General features: G+C 40.2%; 1 protein-coding gene across 4 annotated transcripts in view; it reads left to right on the top strand.

The window, feature by feature from the left end:
- The window catches only part of AHCYL2 (adenosylhomocysteinase like 2), a 178,472-nt gene extending 159,078 nt beyond the window's left edge, over window positions 1-19,394 (top strand). For all 4 annotated transcript variants that reach the window (XM_028165190.2, XM_028165189.2, XM_007177175.2 and 1 more), the window contains exons 12-17: window positions 4,897-4,991; window positions 12,574-12,672; window positions 14,321-14,389; window positions 14,512-14,590; window positions 15,849-15,969; window positions 16,370-19,394. In XM_028165190.2, the coding sequence (XP_028020991.2) occupies window positions 4,897-4,991; window positions 12,574-12,672; window positions 14,321-14,389; window positions 14,512-14,590; window positions 15,849-15,969; window positions 16,370-16,376 (470 nt within the window). In that variant the 3' untranslated portion in view covers window positions 16,377-19,394. The remainder of the gene's footprint in view (window positions 1-4,896; window positions 4,992-12,573; window positions 12,673-14,320; window positions 14,390-14,511; window positions 14,591-15,848; window positions 15,970-16,369) is intronic.
- Window positions 19,395-19,810: the final 416 nt, after the last annotated feature.

The following is a 19,810-nucleotide window of genomic DNA, read 5'->3' as shown; positions in this document are numbered from 1 at the left end:
ATGAAATAGAAACAAAGAAAACAATAGCAAAGATCAATAGAACTAAAAGCTGGTTCTTTGAGAAGATAAACAAAATTGATAAACCTTTAGCCAGACTCATCAAGAAAAAGAGGGAGAGGACTCAAATCAATAAAATTGGAAATGAAAAAGGAGAAGTTACAACGGACACCACAGAAATACAAAGCATCCTAAGAGACTACTATAAGCAACTCTATGCCGATAAAATGGACAACCTGGAAGAAATGGACAAATTCTTAGAAAGGTATAACCTTCCAAGACTGAACCAGGAAGAAATAGAAAATATGAACAGACCAGTCACAAGTAATGAAATTGAAACTGTGATTAAAAATCTTCCAACAAACAGAAGTCCAGGACCAGATGGCTTCACAGGTGAATTCTATCAAACATTTAGAGACGAGCTAACATCCTTCCTTCTCAAACTCTTCCAAAAAATTGCAGAGGAAGGAACACTCCCAAACTCATTCTGTGAGGCCACCATCACCCTGATACCAAAACCAGACAAAGATACCACAAAAAAAGAAAATTACAGATCAGTATCACTGATGAATATAGATGCAAAAATCCTCAACAAAATACTAGCAAACAGAATCCAACAACACATTAAAAGGATCATACACCATGATCAAGTGGGATTTATCCCAGGGATGCAAGGATTCTTCAATATATGTAAAGCAATCAATGTGATACACCATATTAACAAACTGAAGAATAAAAACCATATGATCTTCTCAATAGATGCAGAAAAAGCTTTTGACAAAATTCAACACCAATGTATGATAAAAAACTCTCCAGAAAGTGGGCAAAGAGGGAACCTACCTCAACATAATAAAGGCCATATACGACAAACCCACAGCAAACATCATTCTCAGTGGTGAAAAACTGAAAGCATTTCCTCTAAGATCAGGAACGAGACAAGGATGTCCACTCTCACCACTATTATTCAACATAGTTTTGGAAGTCCTAGCCACGGCAATCAGAGAAGAAAAAGAAATAAAAGGAATACAAATTGGAAAAGAAGAAGTAAAACTGTCACTGTTTGCAGATGACATGATACTATACATAGAGAATCCTAAAGATGCCACCAGATAACTACTAGAGCTAATCAATGAATTTGGTAAAGTCACAGGATACAAAATTAATGCACAGAAATCTCTTGCATTCCTATACACTAACAACGAAAGATCAGAAAGAGAAATTAAGGAAGCAATCCCATTCACCACTGCAACAAAAAGAAAAAATACCTAGGAATAAACCTACCTAAGGAAGTAAAAGACCTGTACTCAGAAAACTATAAGACACTCATGAAAGAAATCAAAGATGACACAAACAGCTGGAGAGATATACCATGTTCTTGGACTGGTAGAATCAATATTGTGTAAATGATTACACTACCCAAAGCAATCTACAGATTCAATGCAATCCCTATCAAATTACCAGTGGCATTTTTTACAGAACTAGAACAAAAAATCTTAAAATTTGTATGGTGACACAAAGGACCCCGAATAGCCAAAGCAGTCTTGAGGGAAAAAAACGGAGCTGGAGGAATCAGACTTCCTGACTTCAGACTATACTACAAAGCTACAGTAATCAAGACAATATGGTACTGGCACAAAAACAGAAATATAGATCAATGAAACAGGATAGAAAGCCCAGAGATAAACCCACGCACCTATGGTCAACTAATCTGTGACAAAGGAGGCAAAGATATACAATGGAGAAAAGAGAGTCTCTTTAATAAGTGGTGCTGGGAAAACTGGACAGCTACATGTAAAAGAATGAAGTTAGAACACTCCCAACACCGTACACAAAAATAAACTCAAAATGGATCAGAGACCTAAATGTAAGACCGGACACTATAAAACTCTTAGAGGAAAACATAGGAAGAACACTCTTTGACATAAGTCACAGCAAGATCTTTTTTGATCCACCTCCTAGAGTAATGGAAATAAAATCAAAAATAAAGAAATGGGACCTAATGAAACTTAAAGGCTTTTGCAAAGCAAAGGAAACTACAAACAAGACGAAAAGACAACCCTCAGAATAGGAGAAGATGTTTGCAAATGAATCAACAGACAAAGGATTAATCTTCAAAATATATAAACAGCCCATGCAGCTCAATATTAAAAAAACAAACAACCCAATCAAAAAATGAGCAGAAGACCTAAATAGACATTTCTCCAAAGAAGACATACAGATGGCCAAGAAGCACATGAAAAGCTGCTCAACATCACTAATTATTAGAGAAATGCACATCAAAACTACAATGAGGTATCACCTCACACCAGTTAGAATGGGCATCATCAGAAAATATACAAACAACAAATGCTGGAGAGCGTGTGGAGAAAAGGGAACCCTCTTGCACTGTTGGTGGGAATGTAAATTGATACAGCCACTATGGAGAACAGTATGGAGGTTCCTTAAAAAACTAAAAATAGAATTACCATATGACCCAGCAATCCCACTACTGGGCATATACCCAGAGAAAACTATAATTCAAAAAGACACATGCACCCCAATGTTCATTGCAGCACTATTTACAATAGCCAGGTCATGGAAGCAACCTAAATGTCCATCGACAGATGAATGGATAAAGAAGATGTGGTACATATATACAATGGAATATTACTCAGCCATAAAAAGGAATGAAATTGAGTCATTTGTTGAGATGTGGATGGATCTAGAGACTGTCATACAGAGTGAAGTAAGTCAGAAAGAGAAAAACAAATATCGTATATTAACGCATGTATGTGGAACCTAGAAAAATGGTACAGATGAACCGGTTTGCAGGGCAGAAATTGAGACACAGATGTAGAGAACAAACGTATGGACACCAAGGGGGGAAAACCGCGGTGGGGTGGGGATGGTGGTGTGCTGAATTGGGCAATTGGGATTAACATGTATACACTGATAGGTATAAAATTGATGACTAAGAAGAACCTGCAGTATAAACAAACAAACAAACAAAATCAAAAAAGACACATGCACTCCAATGTTCATTGCAGCACTGTTTGCAATAGTCAGGTCATGGAAGCAACCTAAATGCCCACCGACAGACGAATGGATAAAGAAGATGTGGTACATATATACAATGGAATATTACTCAGTCATAAAAAGGAACGAAACTGGGTCATTTGTAGAGATGTGGATAGATCTAGAGACTGTCATATAGAGTGAAGTAAGTCAGAAAGAGAAAAACAAATACAGTATATTAATGCATATATGTGGAACCTAAAAAAATGGTACAGATGAACCGGTTTGCAAGGCAGAAACAGAGACACAGATGTAGAGAACAAATGTCTGGACACCAAGGGGGGAAAGTGGCGGGGGGTGGGGGGATGGTGGTGGTGTAATGAATTGGGAGATTGGGATTGACATATATACACTAATATATATAAACTAGATAACTAATAAGAACCTGCTGTATAAAAAAATAAATAAAATAAAATTCAAAAAAATAAAAATAAAAAAATATACAGTTCAGGGACTTCCCTGGTGGTCCAGTGGTTAACACTTCACCTTCCAATGCAGGGGGGGGGGGCGGGTTCAATCCCTGGTCGGGGAAGCTAAGATCCCACATGCCTTGGGGCCAAAAAACAAAAACATAAAACGGAAGCAATATTGTAACAAATTCAATAAAGACTTTAAAAATGGTCCACATCAAAAAAAATATTTAAAAAATAAAGCATACAGTTCAGTGATTTTTACTAAAGTTGTACAACATCCCATTATCTAATTCCAGAACATTTTCATCACCCCAAAAAGAAATCTTATACCATTAGCAGTCACTCTTCTTTCTACCCTTCGCCTTTCCGCAGCCCTAGGCTACCATTAAATTCTCTGTCTCTATGGATTTGCCTGTTCTAGATATTTCATATAAACAGAATCATACAATATGTGGTCTTTTGTGACCGGCTTTTTTTTACCTAGCATAATATTTTCAGGGTTCATGTATGTTGTAGTGTGTATCAGTATTTCATTCCTTTTGATTGCTGAATAATATTCCATTTTAAGGTTATATCACATTTCAGTGATATCCATTCATCAGTTGATGGACACTTGGGTTGTTTTTACTTTTTGGCTATTATGAATAATGCTGCTATGAACATTGTGTACAAGTTTTTCTGTGAACATGTCTTCAGTTCTCTTGGGTATATACCTACAGGTGGAATTGCTGGATCATATGGTAACTACTTTTAACATTTTGAGAAAATGCCAAACTTTTCCAAAGTAACTACATTATTTTACAATCCTGCCAACCATGCATGAGAGTTGAAGTTTCTCCACATCCTTATCAACACTTGTTATTGTCTGATTTTTGGATTATAGCTATCCTAGTATGTGTGAAGTAGTGTGTCACTGTGGTTTTGATTTGCCTTTCCCTAATGATGTTGAGCATCTTTTCATGAGTGTGTTGGCACATCTTTTGTACATCTTCTTTTAAGAATGTCTATTCAGATCCTTTACTCATTTTTAAAATGAGCTGTCTTTTTATTATTGATTTGTAAGAGTTCTTTATAAATTTTATTATTGAGTTGTAAGAGTTTTTATCAGATTTATGATTTGCAAATATTTTGTCCCATTGTGTAGGTTGTCTGTTCACTTTCTTAGTGGTATCATTTGCAGCACAAAAGTTTTTAATTTCAGTGTATTCCAGTTTACTTTATTTTTTCTTTGGTTGCTTGTGCTTTAGGTGTTATCTAAGAAACCATTGCCTAACCCAGGTCACAAAGATTTATTCCTATACTTTGCTAAGAGTTTTATAGTTTTAGCTCTTATATTTAGGTCTCTGATCCATTTTAAGTTAAGTTTACATATGGTGTGAGGAAGAGGTCCAACTTCATTCCTTTTCATGTGGCTATCTCTTCTGTTTTTAAGGTAACAAGAATGTGGTAACCAGAGAGCACTTAGACCGTATGAAGAATAGCTGCATCGTTTGTAACATGGGACATTCCAACACGGAGATTGATGTGGTAAGTTCAAGTGACTCATCATTGGGTTTTGTTTTTTTTTCTCTCTCTCCTTCCCAAGAAACATAAACTAGAAGAAGAACGAGCAGGGTCACCAGCCATCCTAAGCATGACTGTACTGGTAGAGCTGTTCACAGTCTGTTCACTCACTAGCCTTATGGCTTGTGCGTATGGATTCTACAAAGCTTCTTTATCTCAACTTAATCATTTCAAATGATTGGGTTTTTTTCCACCTAAGCTTGATACCTACCTGTACTGTAAGCCATTTTATCTTTATGATTAGGATTAAGAGCTGGGTAAACTCAAAACTACAAAAAGGATACAATAAATGTGAGTCAGTATGCTAGTCAGTATTTTGGAGAGATTTGATTTTGCCATAAAGGTGAGATTAGTAGGTTGGTCCAAGGAAACAAGTCAAGGGAGGGAAATCTATGGGCTGGGTTGAGAACACTGCTTAAGACTGACTGTGTCTGTCAAATATGGTGGTTTCCCTTTTCTCTCCCTCTTTTATGGGGCTAGGTCTCCCCTTAACATATTTTCCAAACTGTAGTATTGGATCTATAGATGTCACAATCAATTCAGTAGCATGTGTTCCTCAAACCTGGAAAACCTATAGCTTTGGTTCTCTAGTTTTATTATAGTCACCTAAAATTTTCTGATCCAACAGAACACTTGATCCTATTAAGGTGCCCAAGTAATAGTTAATAGAAGTGTTATTTACTTCTTTTCAGACTTACCAAAGTATCTCTCAGTGTGACTTTCACTCTGGTTTTAAGTTTTTATGGCATTTTTCTGACACAACTATATTTCTCTCTGGGTAAATGGCTCAAGCAAAGCATGCTTTCATCTCCACTGAGGGCTGCTCTGATTGAGCTTCAGCATTGCCAGGTAAGGATCAGTTGGTATACTGAGAGCCTGTTGGATATCTATTTTAAATGGTTTCTCTTTTTAACTCTGTGCCCTATTCTTCTGTTATTAAAAATAGCTGGAAAAACAACCTCCCGAAGCCTGTTTCTACCTTTGAGGTTTTGGAGTGGCATGGCTCCATTACTCTGTCTTTCCATGATATTTTGCTTAAAATGAGTAATTTATTTAGTTTGTGCTTTTGAGGGATTTTTTGTTGTTGTTTTGGGGGGGTGTTTTGTTGTTTTTTTTTTGTTTGGTTTGTTTTTTTGGTTAAGTTTCACTTTTGTGCCATACTGCCCGTTTACTAAATGGTCAGAGGTATTAATATTTCTAAAACTATCTAGCCTATGACTGTCCTTTTCTGGACTGATCTGCTTGTAGAGCCCCCAGATGGAAAAAGCTTAAAGGGAAGTGGTCATGCTCTGAGCCCTGAAGTGAAATCTTCTGAGTAAGCGAACGGGGAAGGAATTTCCCTTCTAAACCCTCAAGAAGCTCTAAAATAAAGATAATTTCAAATGCAGTCATGTAATTTTTATATTTTTACTTTATCTCATTTCATCCTCTTGACCACCCCACGAGGCAGTATTCTTATTCCTGATTTTCAGTTGGGAAAATAAAAGCTTAAGTACACTGTTCAGTCATAGCCGTTGATTCAAAAATGAAACTGAAGCACAAAATTCAGGTTTTTTGACTTCTAGTCCAGTTTTTTTGTGTTTTTTTTTTTTTTTTTTTTTTGGCCGTGCTTGACAGTTTGCAGGATCTTAGTTCCCTGACCTGACCAGGGATTGAACCTGGGCTCAGGCTCAGGCAGTGAAAGCACCGAGTCCTAACACAGGACTACCAGGGAATTCCCTGTTTTTCTGTATGTTATACTATGATCTCCTCATGCTTTTTAGATTACCTTCAAATTGTGGTGGTAATCTCTTCTCCAAAGGCAGCCCAGATATAAGTAATCTCTCAGGATAAAGGCCAGGAGACTCTTTACCTTCAATCATAAATACTTATTGTGTGATTGCTATATGCCTGGTGCTGCTCTATATGCTTGGGATCAGTGCACAAAACAGGCAAAGATTCCTGCCCTCGTGGAACTTATATTTTAGTGAGAAGAAGGACAATAGGGCTTCCCTGGTGGCGCAGTGGTTGAGAATCTGCCTGCCAATGCAGGGGACACAGGTTCGAGCCCTGGTCTGGGAAGATCCCACATGCCACGGAGCAACTGGGCCCGTGAGCCACAATTGCTGAGCCTGCGCGTCTGGAGCCTGTGCTCCGCAACAAGAGAGGCCGCGATGGTGAGAGGCCCGCGCACCGTGATGAAGAGTGGTCCCCACTTGCCGCAACTAGAGAAAGCCCTCGCACAGAACCGAAGACTGAACACAGTCATAAATAAATAAATAAAAGAACATGAATTTCTTTAAAAAAAAAAAAAAAAAGGACAATAAACATAATAAGTAAAATTTATAGTATGTTAGAAGGTGAAAGCACCGTAGAAAAAAGAAAAAGCAGAGCATGGTAAGGGGAAATCAAGAGTGCTGGGTTGTAATTTTAGATAGAGGGATCAAGGTATAAGCCTCATTAAGAAGGTGATGGTTGAGCATATCTGAGGGAATTAGCCATGTTGACTTTTAGGTGAAGGACATTTCAAGATGAGGGAACAGCCAGAGCAAATGCCCTAATGCGCGAGTTGCCTAGCGGTTTGAGGATCAACAGTGAGGCCAGTATGACTAGAGCAGAAGAGCATGGGGCAGGGAAGAGTGGAAAATGAGGTCAGAGGGGTAACGAGCCACATCTTATAAGACCTCAGAGGCCCTTGTAAGAAACTCCTGAGTGTGTTCTGAGAGGAATATGGAGCCACTGTAGGATTTATGCCTTCTGTTTTAAAAGGATGATTTTTTATTTTAAAAGTATCACCCTGGCTGCTGCATTGAGACTAGACCTACTTTTGCAGGTGTTGCTAGGTAGCCCCAGTATCTGCCACTGACACTAGCCAAGAGCCATCTTTCAACTCTCTTTGTGCTCTTCTTAGCAGAAAGTATATGACTAAGCAGTCCAGAAAGGGAGATGTTCAGAATGACTTTGGAAAAGTTTAATTATGCAACTTTCAATGGTAGTGTCACAGGGCATGCAAAGTGAAATTTAAGGAAATAGCAAACTCAACTAAACTGATTCCAGCATGTTGATTCACTACATAGCAAATTTGTGTTGAGTACTCGCTCTGCTCTGTGCTAAGTACTAATTGGCTGAAGAAATAACAGTGAACAATATGCCTGCTTTCCTGGAGCTTATATTCTAGTGTGGGAAACAATTACTAAATAGACAGTTATGGACTTCCCTGGTGACACAGTGGTTAAGAATCCGCCTGCCAATGCAGGGGACATGGGTTCGAGCCCTGGTCCGGGAGGATCCCACATGCTGCGGAGCAACTAAGCCCGTGCGCCACAACTACTGAGCCTGCACTCTAGAGCCCGCAAGCCATAACTACTGAGCCCATGCGCCACAACTGCTGAAGCCCGCACGCCTAGAGCCCGTGCCCTGCAACAAGAGAAGCCACCACAATGAGAAGCCCGCACATCGCAATGAAGAGTAGCCCCCGCTCGCTGCAACTAGAGAAAGCCCGCACGCAGCAACGAAGACCCAACACAGCCAAAAAAAAAAATAGACAGTTATTTTCAGTTAGTGCCTAATACTGAAGTAAAACAGAAAGATAAGGACATTGAGGTTGCTATTTAATTAGGGTGATCGAAGAAGGTGTCTTTGAGGAGATAACATTTGAACAAAAACTTGAATGACCATTCTATTCAGAGAATGGTGAGTAAAGACCATGAGGTAGAAACATGCTTGAAGTGTTTGAGGAACAGAAAAGGTGCCATTGTGGCAGGAACAGAATGGGCAAGGGGATGAGGATAAGAGACAGCAAGGAGGTAGCGGGTTATGTTGAGCTTTGTAGGCCATGGTACGGAATTTAGATTTTATTCTGCGTACAAGTGAAGCCACTGGAAGGCTTTGTGTGGGTGACTGATGAAATCTGACATATGTTTTAAAAAATTACTTTGGCTGTTGTATGAAGAAAACACTTCTGGAGCTTGAGTGGTGATAGGGACGATAGCAAACTCTTTCAGTATTTCCAGCAATAGAAGGAGGTAGCTTGGATTAGATGGATAAACAATGGAGGTGATAAGAAGTGATATATTGTGAAGGTAGGACCAATGGGCTTTGCTACATGGATTGGATGCAGAGTGTGATAAAAAGAGAGGAATCACTATAAGTTAACTCAGCAAAACTGGGAAGGAAAATGATTTGGTAAATTTTTATCCAGATTTTTTAGTGATCAAAAATGTAAGGATCTTTTTTTGTGGAGGAATTTACAGTTTACCTAACCTTGAGATGTTGACTGCTGCATTTTTAGGAAGCAATTGCTCATGGAAAGAGTTGGTCATTTAGAAAGCTGTATTTTTTTCTGAAAAATAATACCATGAATACTTAGGGGGCCTGTGATAGGGATGTGCTGTTAGCTGCCTTTTGTCCAAGTCTTTCTGTCACATACTTCCTTTCTCTTGAAAAGAAACCTGCTTACCCGTATATATCACATAGACAGCCTGTGTGATTATAAGCTTCACAGTTCAGGTGGTTAAACCAGTATGTGCACATGCTTTAAAAGTTTTTGCCAGCCTGGGCTACCCTGGTGGCACAGTGGTTAAGAATCCGCCTGCCACTGCAGGGCACATGGGTTCAAGCCCTGGTCCAGGAAGATCCCACACGCCGCGGAGCAGCTAAGCCCCTGCGCCACAACTACTGAGCCTGAGCGCCTAGAGCCCATGCTCCGCAACAAGAGAAGCCACTGCAGTGAGAAGCCCACACACCGCAATGAAGAGTAGCCCCCGCTCGCCACAACTAGAGGAAGCCTGCGTGCAGCAATGAAGACCCAACGCAGCCAAAAATAATAAATAAATAAAGTAAATAAATTAAAAAAAAAAAGTTTTTGCCAGCCGAAGAATTACAGCCTGAGACTTGCTACTGACTCCATGCTTCGCAGGACTAGAACGACAACTGTTCTTGGCTTTACAGTGGGACGTACACCTAGTTTGGGAAGGGAGTGGGCATAGGGGACCTTTTTCCTGGTAGATTGCTTAGTGACTGTAAATCCACAGAAAAGACATTGGATGTCTTTAAGAGAAATTCTTGTAAAACTGTGCTAGCCATAAGAAACCCTTCTCTCAAGGAGTGTAAATGCCAAATAGACTTTAATAGTTTATTGGAACTGCATGGGCAGTGCTGGGGATAACTTAACCAAGTTGCCCTTCAAACCCCATTTTAAACCCTCAGGTCTTTTGCTTGCATCATAGCCATCCCAGTGCTCTAGTAAATTGCCTCTACTAAGCACTGATCATTTTTATGATGTTCCTAAGAAGTTCCCTTTCCTTGATTCCACCACATCTTTTTTCCCAGGGAATACTTCCTAAGACAAGAGACTCTTGTTATCATTGTGTCAGCTCTTTACTTCCAGTCATCAAGATTGCTTGTCCAATGGAAGATTAGGAGTATGAAACGCTAAGAACTTGAAATACTTTAAAGTCCCATTATCTCAATAAAATTGCTAGTGTTACCAAGGAGTATCTCTTGGCTCTACATGGTTATTGTCCTCCATGGTGATATTCCTAAAGGCTGAGGGATTTACTCTGTATATCCTTAACGTCCCAAAATGGCCTATTTGCTTAAATTCTTTTTAACTCTATTTAAGTGTTTATTTATAAAATTTCTTTTTAAAATCCTAATTTTAAAGTAGTACTTCCTCAATTTAACATTCAAGCAACATTGGGCTTCCCTGGTGGCGCAGTCGTTGAGAATCTGCCTGCCAGTGCAGGGGACACGGGTTCGAGCCCTGGTCTGGGAAGATCCCACATGCTGCGGAGCAACTAGGCCCGTGAGCCACAACTACTGAGCCTGTGCGTCTGGAGCTTGTGCTCCGCAACAAGAGAGGCCGCGACAGTGAGAGGCCCGCGCACCGCGATGAAGAGCGGCCCCCACTTGCCACAACTAGAGAAAGCCCACGCACAGAAACGAAGACCCAACACAGCCAAAAATAAATAAATAAATAAAATTCAAGCAATATAAATATGTATAAAGTAAGAAGCAAAAAATTTACAAAATTGAGGTTACAGCATATTATTTCTGCAACTTGATTTTTTCACTTAATAATGTATGGTTTTCGTGTTAACAAATACAGATCTACTAATTTCTTTTTTTTTTTTTTTTTGAGAATTACACTATATTCCACTGTATGGAATTATCCTGATTTACTTAGCCATTCCCATGTTGATTTACATTTTTTGCTATTACAAATAATGTTGGGTTAAACATTCGTGGGCACTTATATTTCTGAACTTGAACAAGTATTTCTATAGGATAGAGCCCTAAAAGTGAATTTGATTGGTCAAAGATTAGGTACATATAAAATTTTGTTAGCTACTGCCAAATTGCCCTCTAGAAAGGTTGAACTAATTTATGAAACTTGACATCTGAAGAAATTTTATATTTCCTATCTACCTAATAAAGAAATGGTCCAGACCATTAATAAAGTCCTGAATATACTGAATATAATTATAATTATATGTCTTTCTTTCCCACTAGATTAGTAAAGAAAAGAAGATACAGCCCCTGTCAATAAACAGCTCACAGTCTAGTAGAGGAGTCCACGGTCTTATCTATAATAGTGTTCTTTGCTATAATGCCTAGAATACAGTATGTACTCCAGTAAATGATTGTCATATAACTGAAGTGTTTCTCTTTATTTGTCTGATAACTACTATTTGGCAGAACTTCTCAATTTTACCAACTTGAGCCAATGAGTAGTCTTAGAGTACAGACTCCCTTTCTATTTTAGGCATTGCCTCTTGGAAGAAGGAAGTTGTCTTAAGTCTAAACCCTGTGCCTGTTATTTGATTACTGCTGTTAATAAACTTAACATTTCTTCTCTTGTTCTCGGAATATACAATACACAGAAATGGAAGGAGGGTGAGCCATTGGGAGCTTTACTCTACCATTAAGCATTGCTCTAAAGGCTACCTCACATTTGCACTTAGGTCACAAAGCTTCTGTAACTTTAGGGTGAACTACCATCATTGAGAAGGTGGAACCTGGGATGTTGGGACATGAGGGCAGAACCGTGGGCCCCGGCATGCTATGTGTAGGACATTCATTCTTCTCTAACTAATCTCACTCAGCTCTGACCCTCCTTTTTTCTGTGTCTCTTCAGCACTTAAGTATTCAGTTTGCACTGTATTAATTTGCACTTGTTTGCATGTTGCTTCATAAGTATTAAAGGCTTTTATCCCCTCACATATATATTGTTTTGTGTCCCGAACTAAAGTATGAGCTTTTTGAAGGCAGAAACCATGTCTTTGGTTTCTTTTGTATTTCCCATAGCACCTTTTACTGTGCTCAGCAGAGAGTGGGCTCACAGTATATGTTGTGGAATGACATCCTGAGTGATCTCTCCCTGGCTGGGCCTAAGATTAAATTCCCTGAAATGGAACAGTCCTAACCAACCCAGGACAGGTATTCTCCATCTGGCATGTTGGTTGCTTCTTTCAACTTGCTATTTGAAATGGCTCCCTTCAACATCTTTCCATCCAGAAAGTGGGACTTGGCATGGCTGATGACGTGCTTGCTGTATGTGTTCCAGGCGAGTCTTCGGACACCAGAACTGACCTGGGAGCGAGTGAGATCCCAAGTTGACCATGTAATATGGCCTGATGGCAAGAGGATAGTGTTGCTGGCAGAGGTAAGACCTGAGGCTGGAGAAGTTCACCCCTGACAGGAGAGACTGCAGTACCCAGGTCTCCTCCCCCTCATGTTCTCTCATACTTTCAACTCCTCTTAAGAATAAGCTTAACTACTTTACCAATGGATTTTACATCTAATTGTGAAAGGTCTTTTCATTCAGCAATTAAGAAACTATTTTGGTTCCCCACTTTTCACCAATTATCCTGTCTCTCTATGTCACTCTACAGGTTGAGTCAGACAATGACTTATTACTGTGGAAGGAATTAATGGATAGAACCATTGCCACTTTGAGTGATGCTTATAAAGAGATAATGTCATTTGTGGGATGGTTTAATCAGGAAGCACAAAGTAGATATTCCTGACTGTAACTAAGATAATCTTAGGCAAACTCTGAGAAGGTCATGTCTTTGCTAATAGATTCCCTGTTTCTGAGTGTCCATTCCCCTAAACTGAGCCAGACGTGTAGTAGATACCCAGCTATGTATTGGTTGTGTGATTGATATTTCCCTTTCCTGGCTTCTTCTAGCTCAGCCTGAGTCTTGACTTTCAGGCCACTTAGACTCCCATGTCAATGTTTGGCCACTTTTCCTTTCTTGACAGCTTCTCTTTCCTATCCTAGATTTCTGACAGCTGTAACAATGCCCCCTGTTTTTACCTTAACACTTTCTCTTCTTCAGGGAAAGATACCAAGATTACAAAGAGGACAATAATACTTTCCTTGAGTTTTGATTTTCAGTCTTTTTTTTTAATTAAAGAAACTGAATATGAAAGTATAAAGCATATACTGTCTTCATTTAGGGGCCTTTAAATTTATTTTTGAGTCTTCTTCCTATTCTCTTCACCTTTTCTCACCTTATCTCACCTTCTCAAATACTTTAGGGCATCTGTAAAGTATGTACAGGAGTGTGTACAGGAAGGGGATCGGCAGGTTGTTAAATATTCACCAATTGCTTTAAAGTCAGCCCACTGTCTGGTGACTTATTTCTAGGTCCCATCTAGTAATTTTGGTGACAAAAGCTAGCACCATAGTTGTTTTTGGCTACAATGGTTGAGCAAAAAAGGTGGTCAAGCTTCCTAGGAAATAAAGTAGGAAAGAATGGCATTGGGGGAAGGTTCTAGTTATTCTAACTCTCTGAATCACCCACTGGAAATACATGACTGCCCTTGAATTCAGGAGAACCAGGTTGAGGAAAAAGCACAGAAACCATCACAGCTTCCTAAGTCAAAAAATATCTCCCATCACAACCTGGAGAGATTGCCCTTGGATTTGACCAGATCATTGTTTAGGACAGTTTTTCGAAGGAATATCGATGCCTCAGAGGGAAGATATTCTGTTGTAGCAAGTAGAAAATTCAAGGGAAATATACCCTTCCTTGACATAAGCCCCAGTATCATGTGACTATCTCTATTCCTTTTTACATAAACGCAGAGATCTTTTATCTTACTATCTTCATCAGATTTTCCAGAATTTTTTAACATTTCACTCAAATGTCAATCAGTTCATTTCCACTGATTGAACACCTGCTTTTTGTCCAGCATGTTAGTTGGGAAGTGTTTGGAAAATGGCTGTCGTGTTCTTCCCTCACTCCTCAAAGCCAGAGACTTCATCTAACCAACCCGTTTGTGTGTTAACCTTTGCTTTCTAGGGCCGTCTGCTGAACCTAAGCTGCTCCACAGTGCCTACATTTGTGCTCTCGATCACTGCAACTACTCAGGTAAGGCCTCCAGAGTGGGGAAGCAGTGGGCTGCAGAGAGTCATTAGCGCAGCAGGGTTTCACTTGATATGGGGTAGATTGCTGTGAATGGCATGTCAGCATCGATTTCTCTGCTTTTCTAGGCTCTTGCCTTGATAGAACTCTACAATGCTCCTGAGGGTCGCTATAAGCAGGATGTCTACCTGTTGCCCAAGAAAATGGGTAAGCATGAGCTCTTCTATCCCAGTCCTTACCAAGTAGTTCAGAGTCAGAGGCTAAGGGAAGTTTGGGGGCATTATATTTCTTAGGGATAGAAGAAAGATATCTTCATCTTGTAAAGTAGGAGCTAGGATTCTTAGATTTCATCCACAGTTGATTTATCACATTTTCCAAATAGGTTGTCCTAATGAAGTAAGGACATTTTGCTGTGATTTAGTTTACCTGCCTGTGAATTTTAAGGATTTTCCCAAAGTATCTATTACACAAGAAAAAATCTCAAAGGAAAAAAAAACCTCTTCCCCCCCAAGAAAGAGGAATCATCTCCTACCTTGTGACATCTGACTTACTCCAGTTCTAGGCTGCTAAGTAGCTCCTACCAAACTTTTCTCAGACCAAGAAGACTTTCATACTACACCTTCTAACTCTGACCCTGTTGCTTCAGGCCAAAGGGAAGACTCTGAATAGCTTCTGTTAAGAGTTTAGTTATGTGGCCCTTTCGTATAGGAGAAACATTAAACTGTCTTAAATTTTTAAAGAACCTGCTTCAAGCACCTGAACTGATACTGTATGTTTATAAACTCCCAAGCCAAAGATCAGGGAATAAATCAGCTTCTGGTTTTGTTTTGCTTCAGCATTAGATGCACAGCAACTGTGAGAAGTTGACATATTATCCCTTTAATAGACACTTTGGAAGAATATAAAAAAGTAGAACAGTCCATAACGGAATGTATAATGAAGTTAGGGAGACCAAACAAATACATAGGAAATGACTCAAAATTCTGAATAAACAATATGTATTCAGGTAAGAGAATGTAAATAGAAACCCATAAGAACTAAGGGTGTAGTGTCCTTCTCAGTCACTCCTTTCGGAGCTCCCTAGGTGTTAGTTTTTCTGAGTGACCTAAAATATAAAGTTCAAGGCAGAACTAAAGTTGGTGCTTCCTGTTTTTTAGTCCACCCACTGTCCCATCCTTTCTTTTAGACTCTAAGGCCTATTGCTTCTTTCATTTCTCACTTTTCTGGGGAGAAGGAAAGGTTCAAGGCTGAAACAGCTTGTAAGGAAGAAATGTTATGACTTTGAAAAGCACTGGGCTTAAGCTCAAGCAACCATTCCTTAGAATTGAGGTCCAGTGAGCAAAAGTTAAGCATTTTTCATTCAGCTCCGAGAATTAGAAGGTGTCTTCCAACTTTTTAAGGCTGGAGAGAACAGCCAGACAAGAGGCAAGAATGCTTATACCAGGTCTTTTGTGATCTGTTTCAGATGAGTATGTGGCCAGCCTACACCTGCCCACCTTTGATGCCCACCTGACCGAGCTGACAGATGAACAGGCCAAGTATCTGGGGCTCAACAAGAATGGGCCCTTCAAGCCCAATTACTACAGGTGCCTTGGATTCCCCATAAAATAGGGAAGCCTGAGTAGTGATGAGCTTCCTGCACTGGAATTGGTCTTTTCATCCATCACCATATTTACATGAACTCAGGAAAATAAACCCACTCCCCCTCACTACCACCCCCAAAGGATTCTTTGAGGCCTTCTCCAGACATTAAATAGTGTTCCCTTTCCTGAATTTGCCATTTCATCTTCTTGATATGATGTTTACCCCTGTATGGAGAAAAACTGGCCATCTTCATTGAGGTGAAAAAGCACCACATTTATCTACCCTCACCATATACTGCAGAAAAGTCCCTGCCTCCCCGTTATACCTTTAGGCAGGCTCTTCATGTCCCAGCACCCCCACAAGCTGATAACATCACAGTCTCATCTTTCTTTTTTCCTGCAGGTATTAAGTTCCTGTAACTCAAGCCAGAAGAAGTTTTAAGGAATAGAACTCCAAGTCTTTTCTCCACTCCTATACAGGAAAGAACCCAGCAAGCTGCTTCTCCAATCAGCTGCCTGCCGTGCTCACCCTATATGTTAGGTTATTTATTTATTAACCTAAATAATAAATGTCGCCTTGGCCCAGAGTGTGGTTGCTGTCCTGAGGGCTGTGAGAGCCGCAGGGGACAGGCTGAGGAAGGAAAGAAATGGGGTTCCCAGTGGATCTTTTGAGTCATTCCCCATTGACTCAGAATCCTCAGCACTGGTCATTGTTCTCTGGTCCAGGCTCAGGAGTTAGTCCATGGATTCCAGACTCCTCCTTCTCTGAGGTTTTCTGGAATAAATTTTTAGCAGCTGCCTTTCTCAGCTTTGGCCCTTCCCCATTTGAGGCCTTTTGGAAGCCACTGAATTAACGTGGCCTGGGTTCCCAGCCTTGACCATCACTATCACTGCCTTCTTTATAAAATGGAAGGAAGGAAGGAGTGTTGTGGCTTTGGCAAGCTACACCAAGAACTCAGCTGTGCCTGTGCTGCCTGGGAGTCTCCTTCCTTACCCAGGACTCCTTTCTTCTCCTTGAATATTTATGTCCATTGTAACAATTTCAGGTTCCAAGAGGAATGTGCCTCTATTATTTCCTCAGCAGCTCTGATGTTTATCAGACATTTGTTTTGCCCTCTTTCTAACCCAACTAGCCTCTGCTCAGGAAGTGAGGGCCAGCCCCACTGGGGCCCATAATTTTACTTCCTTGTCATTTAACTGGATAGTTTCCCAGGAAGCTCCCTACAGATTGGCACTGTCTCAGAAAAGGAGGCTTGTTGTGAAACACTGCTTCCTGAAACTTCCTCCTATTGCCTAAAACTCCTTCTGAAACTGAGCAAGGAAAGGCTTACTTTCCAAGGGATTTGGGAGAGCAGGTCTTCAGAAATGCGACAGATCTTTCAGACCCACAGCTCAACACCCTAAAGAAGCAGAATATATTTATTTGTCTCCTGGGAAGGGCTTTGCAGCTTAACTGGCTAAGCTATACAAAGATGACACCGTAAACTGAATCCAGATGATCAAAGCTAGTTTGACTAGTTTGAACCTCGCCAGACATTCATCCCTTTGGCCATTGCCATTGAATATGAAACTGAGATCTAATGTCTCTGCAATTTGGTCTGTGGTGTTTCTTTTCTGCTGGGATATCTTTTTATGTTCTGGCCATCTTGGGATTCTGTATTGCAGAGGTAGTTTCTTGAGTAACTCCAACATTACAAAAAATTTGTAATGTGAGCAGCCTGAAATTTTGTGTCCCACCTAAGAGTTGGATTCCTTTTAGAGACTGACCTGTTGGTCTTAAGGGTTCCATTGGGACCAGATTTGTTCTAAGAGTTAAAGTCTGGAGTGGTCCTAGGAATCTTGAATGAAATGAGTCCTTTTTCCCCCTGCCAACCCTATTTAACACTCTCAGTTTTGTTTTTCCATTTTTCCCCTATCCTGGTCTGCCTCAAAGTCTCAAGACCGAGGTGACCCAAGGAAACACCAGACCACCCACGATCACCATAACCTTCCCACCCTAATTCTGCTCTCCGATTTCTACCTTCTCCAACTTCTCCTGGTCTTCACATATACCTACAGAGCTAGTCTGGAAGTGACCTTCCCTTTGGAAGTAGGGAGGTGGATCTTAGGTAAATGGTTGTTTGCCTCATTAAATAGTACACAGTCTCAGCCCATAGAATCTAGTTCCTCAGAGGCCGTATGTCTTAGCAAGTACTGGAAAAATGCCACATGCATGGCTATATTCTTTCATGGAGAAGATCATAAATGCTGAAAATCCCACTAGGCCATTCAATTCTTCCTTTTGCCCACCCAGTTCTGGCTTTTGTATTAATTAATTGGATCCCTTTAACAGAAGATTCAGAAGATGAAATTTGTATCTCTTCTTATATCCAGAGAAGATTCTATTAGGCAGATATCTGGACTCTAGCTTATTATGTTCTTAAGCCAAAGTCATAACCTGCTGTTTCTCAGCAAAGCCTGGCTGCCTGTGGAGCTACGATGTGCTGATCCTGACAGAACATACTCTGCCTTGAAAATGTGAAGAGACCCATTCCAAATGAAAAAGAGCCACACTGGGCTTCTAGGTTAGGTTGCCCATGTTGCTACCCATGGTGAGGTATTTGCCTCTGAGTTTCAGGTGACCACTCTTCGTTTCTTTCTGGGGACCTCTGTGTCATAACCATTAAGGAAAAGGAGGTCCAGGCCTCCTGAGTATTTGGGTTCTACCTTGGTGTTGGAATTTGGTCGTTATTCTTTCTGCCCGTGTAATCAGAACAAATGCATCTTCTTCCCTCGAGCTCTCACCTTAGATGCATCCTAGGTGTCTGGAAGCGTGGGAAAGAAGACTAATTAGCTCTTTATATGTGGCGCTGGCATGTGGGGATCTTACCATTTTCTCTGCAATGAATTTGTGCTAGTTTTCAAGGTTTTTTGCCTTCTTAATGGAAATACTGTTTTCTTTTTCTTATTTAAAAAAAAGAGTATCTGGTCTACCTTCCCTCTGCCCTCCTACCTCCTCATCCTGCCCTCCCATATGAGCACGGCTCCCCATGGCCACATACTCCTGCAAAGCTTTTTTGCTGCTTGGCTTTTCTCTGAACAGATCTGAAATTGCTGCTCCTGTGGTTTTCTCAAAATTAACTTTGTCATGGTTTTAAAAAAAGAAATCAAAATGCATTGTTGCATTAAGCTTTTTTAATAAAGGAAAATTACAGGAAATAATAGGCAACACCAGCAAATTATATGTGGACGAGTTCTAAACTATATATACATACATATATATGTAAAATCATCTAGTTCTCATTGTCATCTTACTGAAAGGAAATAAAACCTCTAAAGATTGCCATATCTGAGAGGCTCCTGGAAACCTTTATGTCTAAGTGATTGTATTAGATCAGCAATAATGAATATGTAATCTCAAAAGATAAATAAAATATTCTTAAAATGGATTCTTGTACTGAGAGTATTCCTTGCTTCAGTGAACTAGGAATTTAGAGATGAGAGAGGCTTCTGGGCAACAGGCTAGAGAGCCTGCTGTAGCGCAAGGATGTGAAAAGCTGAAGCACTTACCAATAGGCATGTTTAAGTGTCCTTAGCCTTGAGTCCCTTGTTCCATGGTGCGTCATTCCACTCATAAATATCACCCTTCACCCACTGCCCACCCCATTATGTGTATAAAGAACCTGCTTTCGTAAAGCGACCACTCTGGGGAGTTGAGAAGTACAGGCTTAAGGAAGAGAAACTAAACCTTGGTTCTTGGTCCCCCAAGCCCTCTGTGTGCTGCCATAAGCTGGAGAGCACAGAAAGGCAGCATCCTGTGGTTTGGGACCAAAAGACCCTGACTACAGGACCTGACTATGACATC

The sequence above is a fragment of the Balaenoptera acutorostrata genome, chromosome 7, assembly GCF_949987535.1.
Source record: "Balaenoptera acutorostrata chromosome 7, mBalAcu1.1, whole genome shotgun sequence".
Taxonomy (NCBI): Eukaryota; Metazoa; Chordata; class Mammalia; order Artiodactyla; family Balaenopteridae; genus Balaenoptera; species Balaenoptera acutorostrata.
The sequence above is the reverse complement of the archived record's forward strand: the minus strand, read 5'-3'. Positions and strand labels throughout refer to the sequence as shown.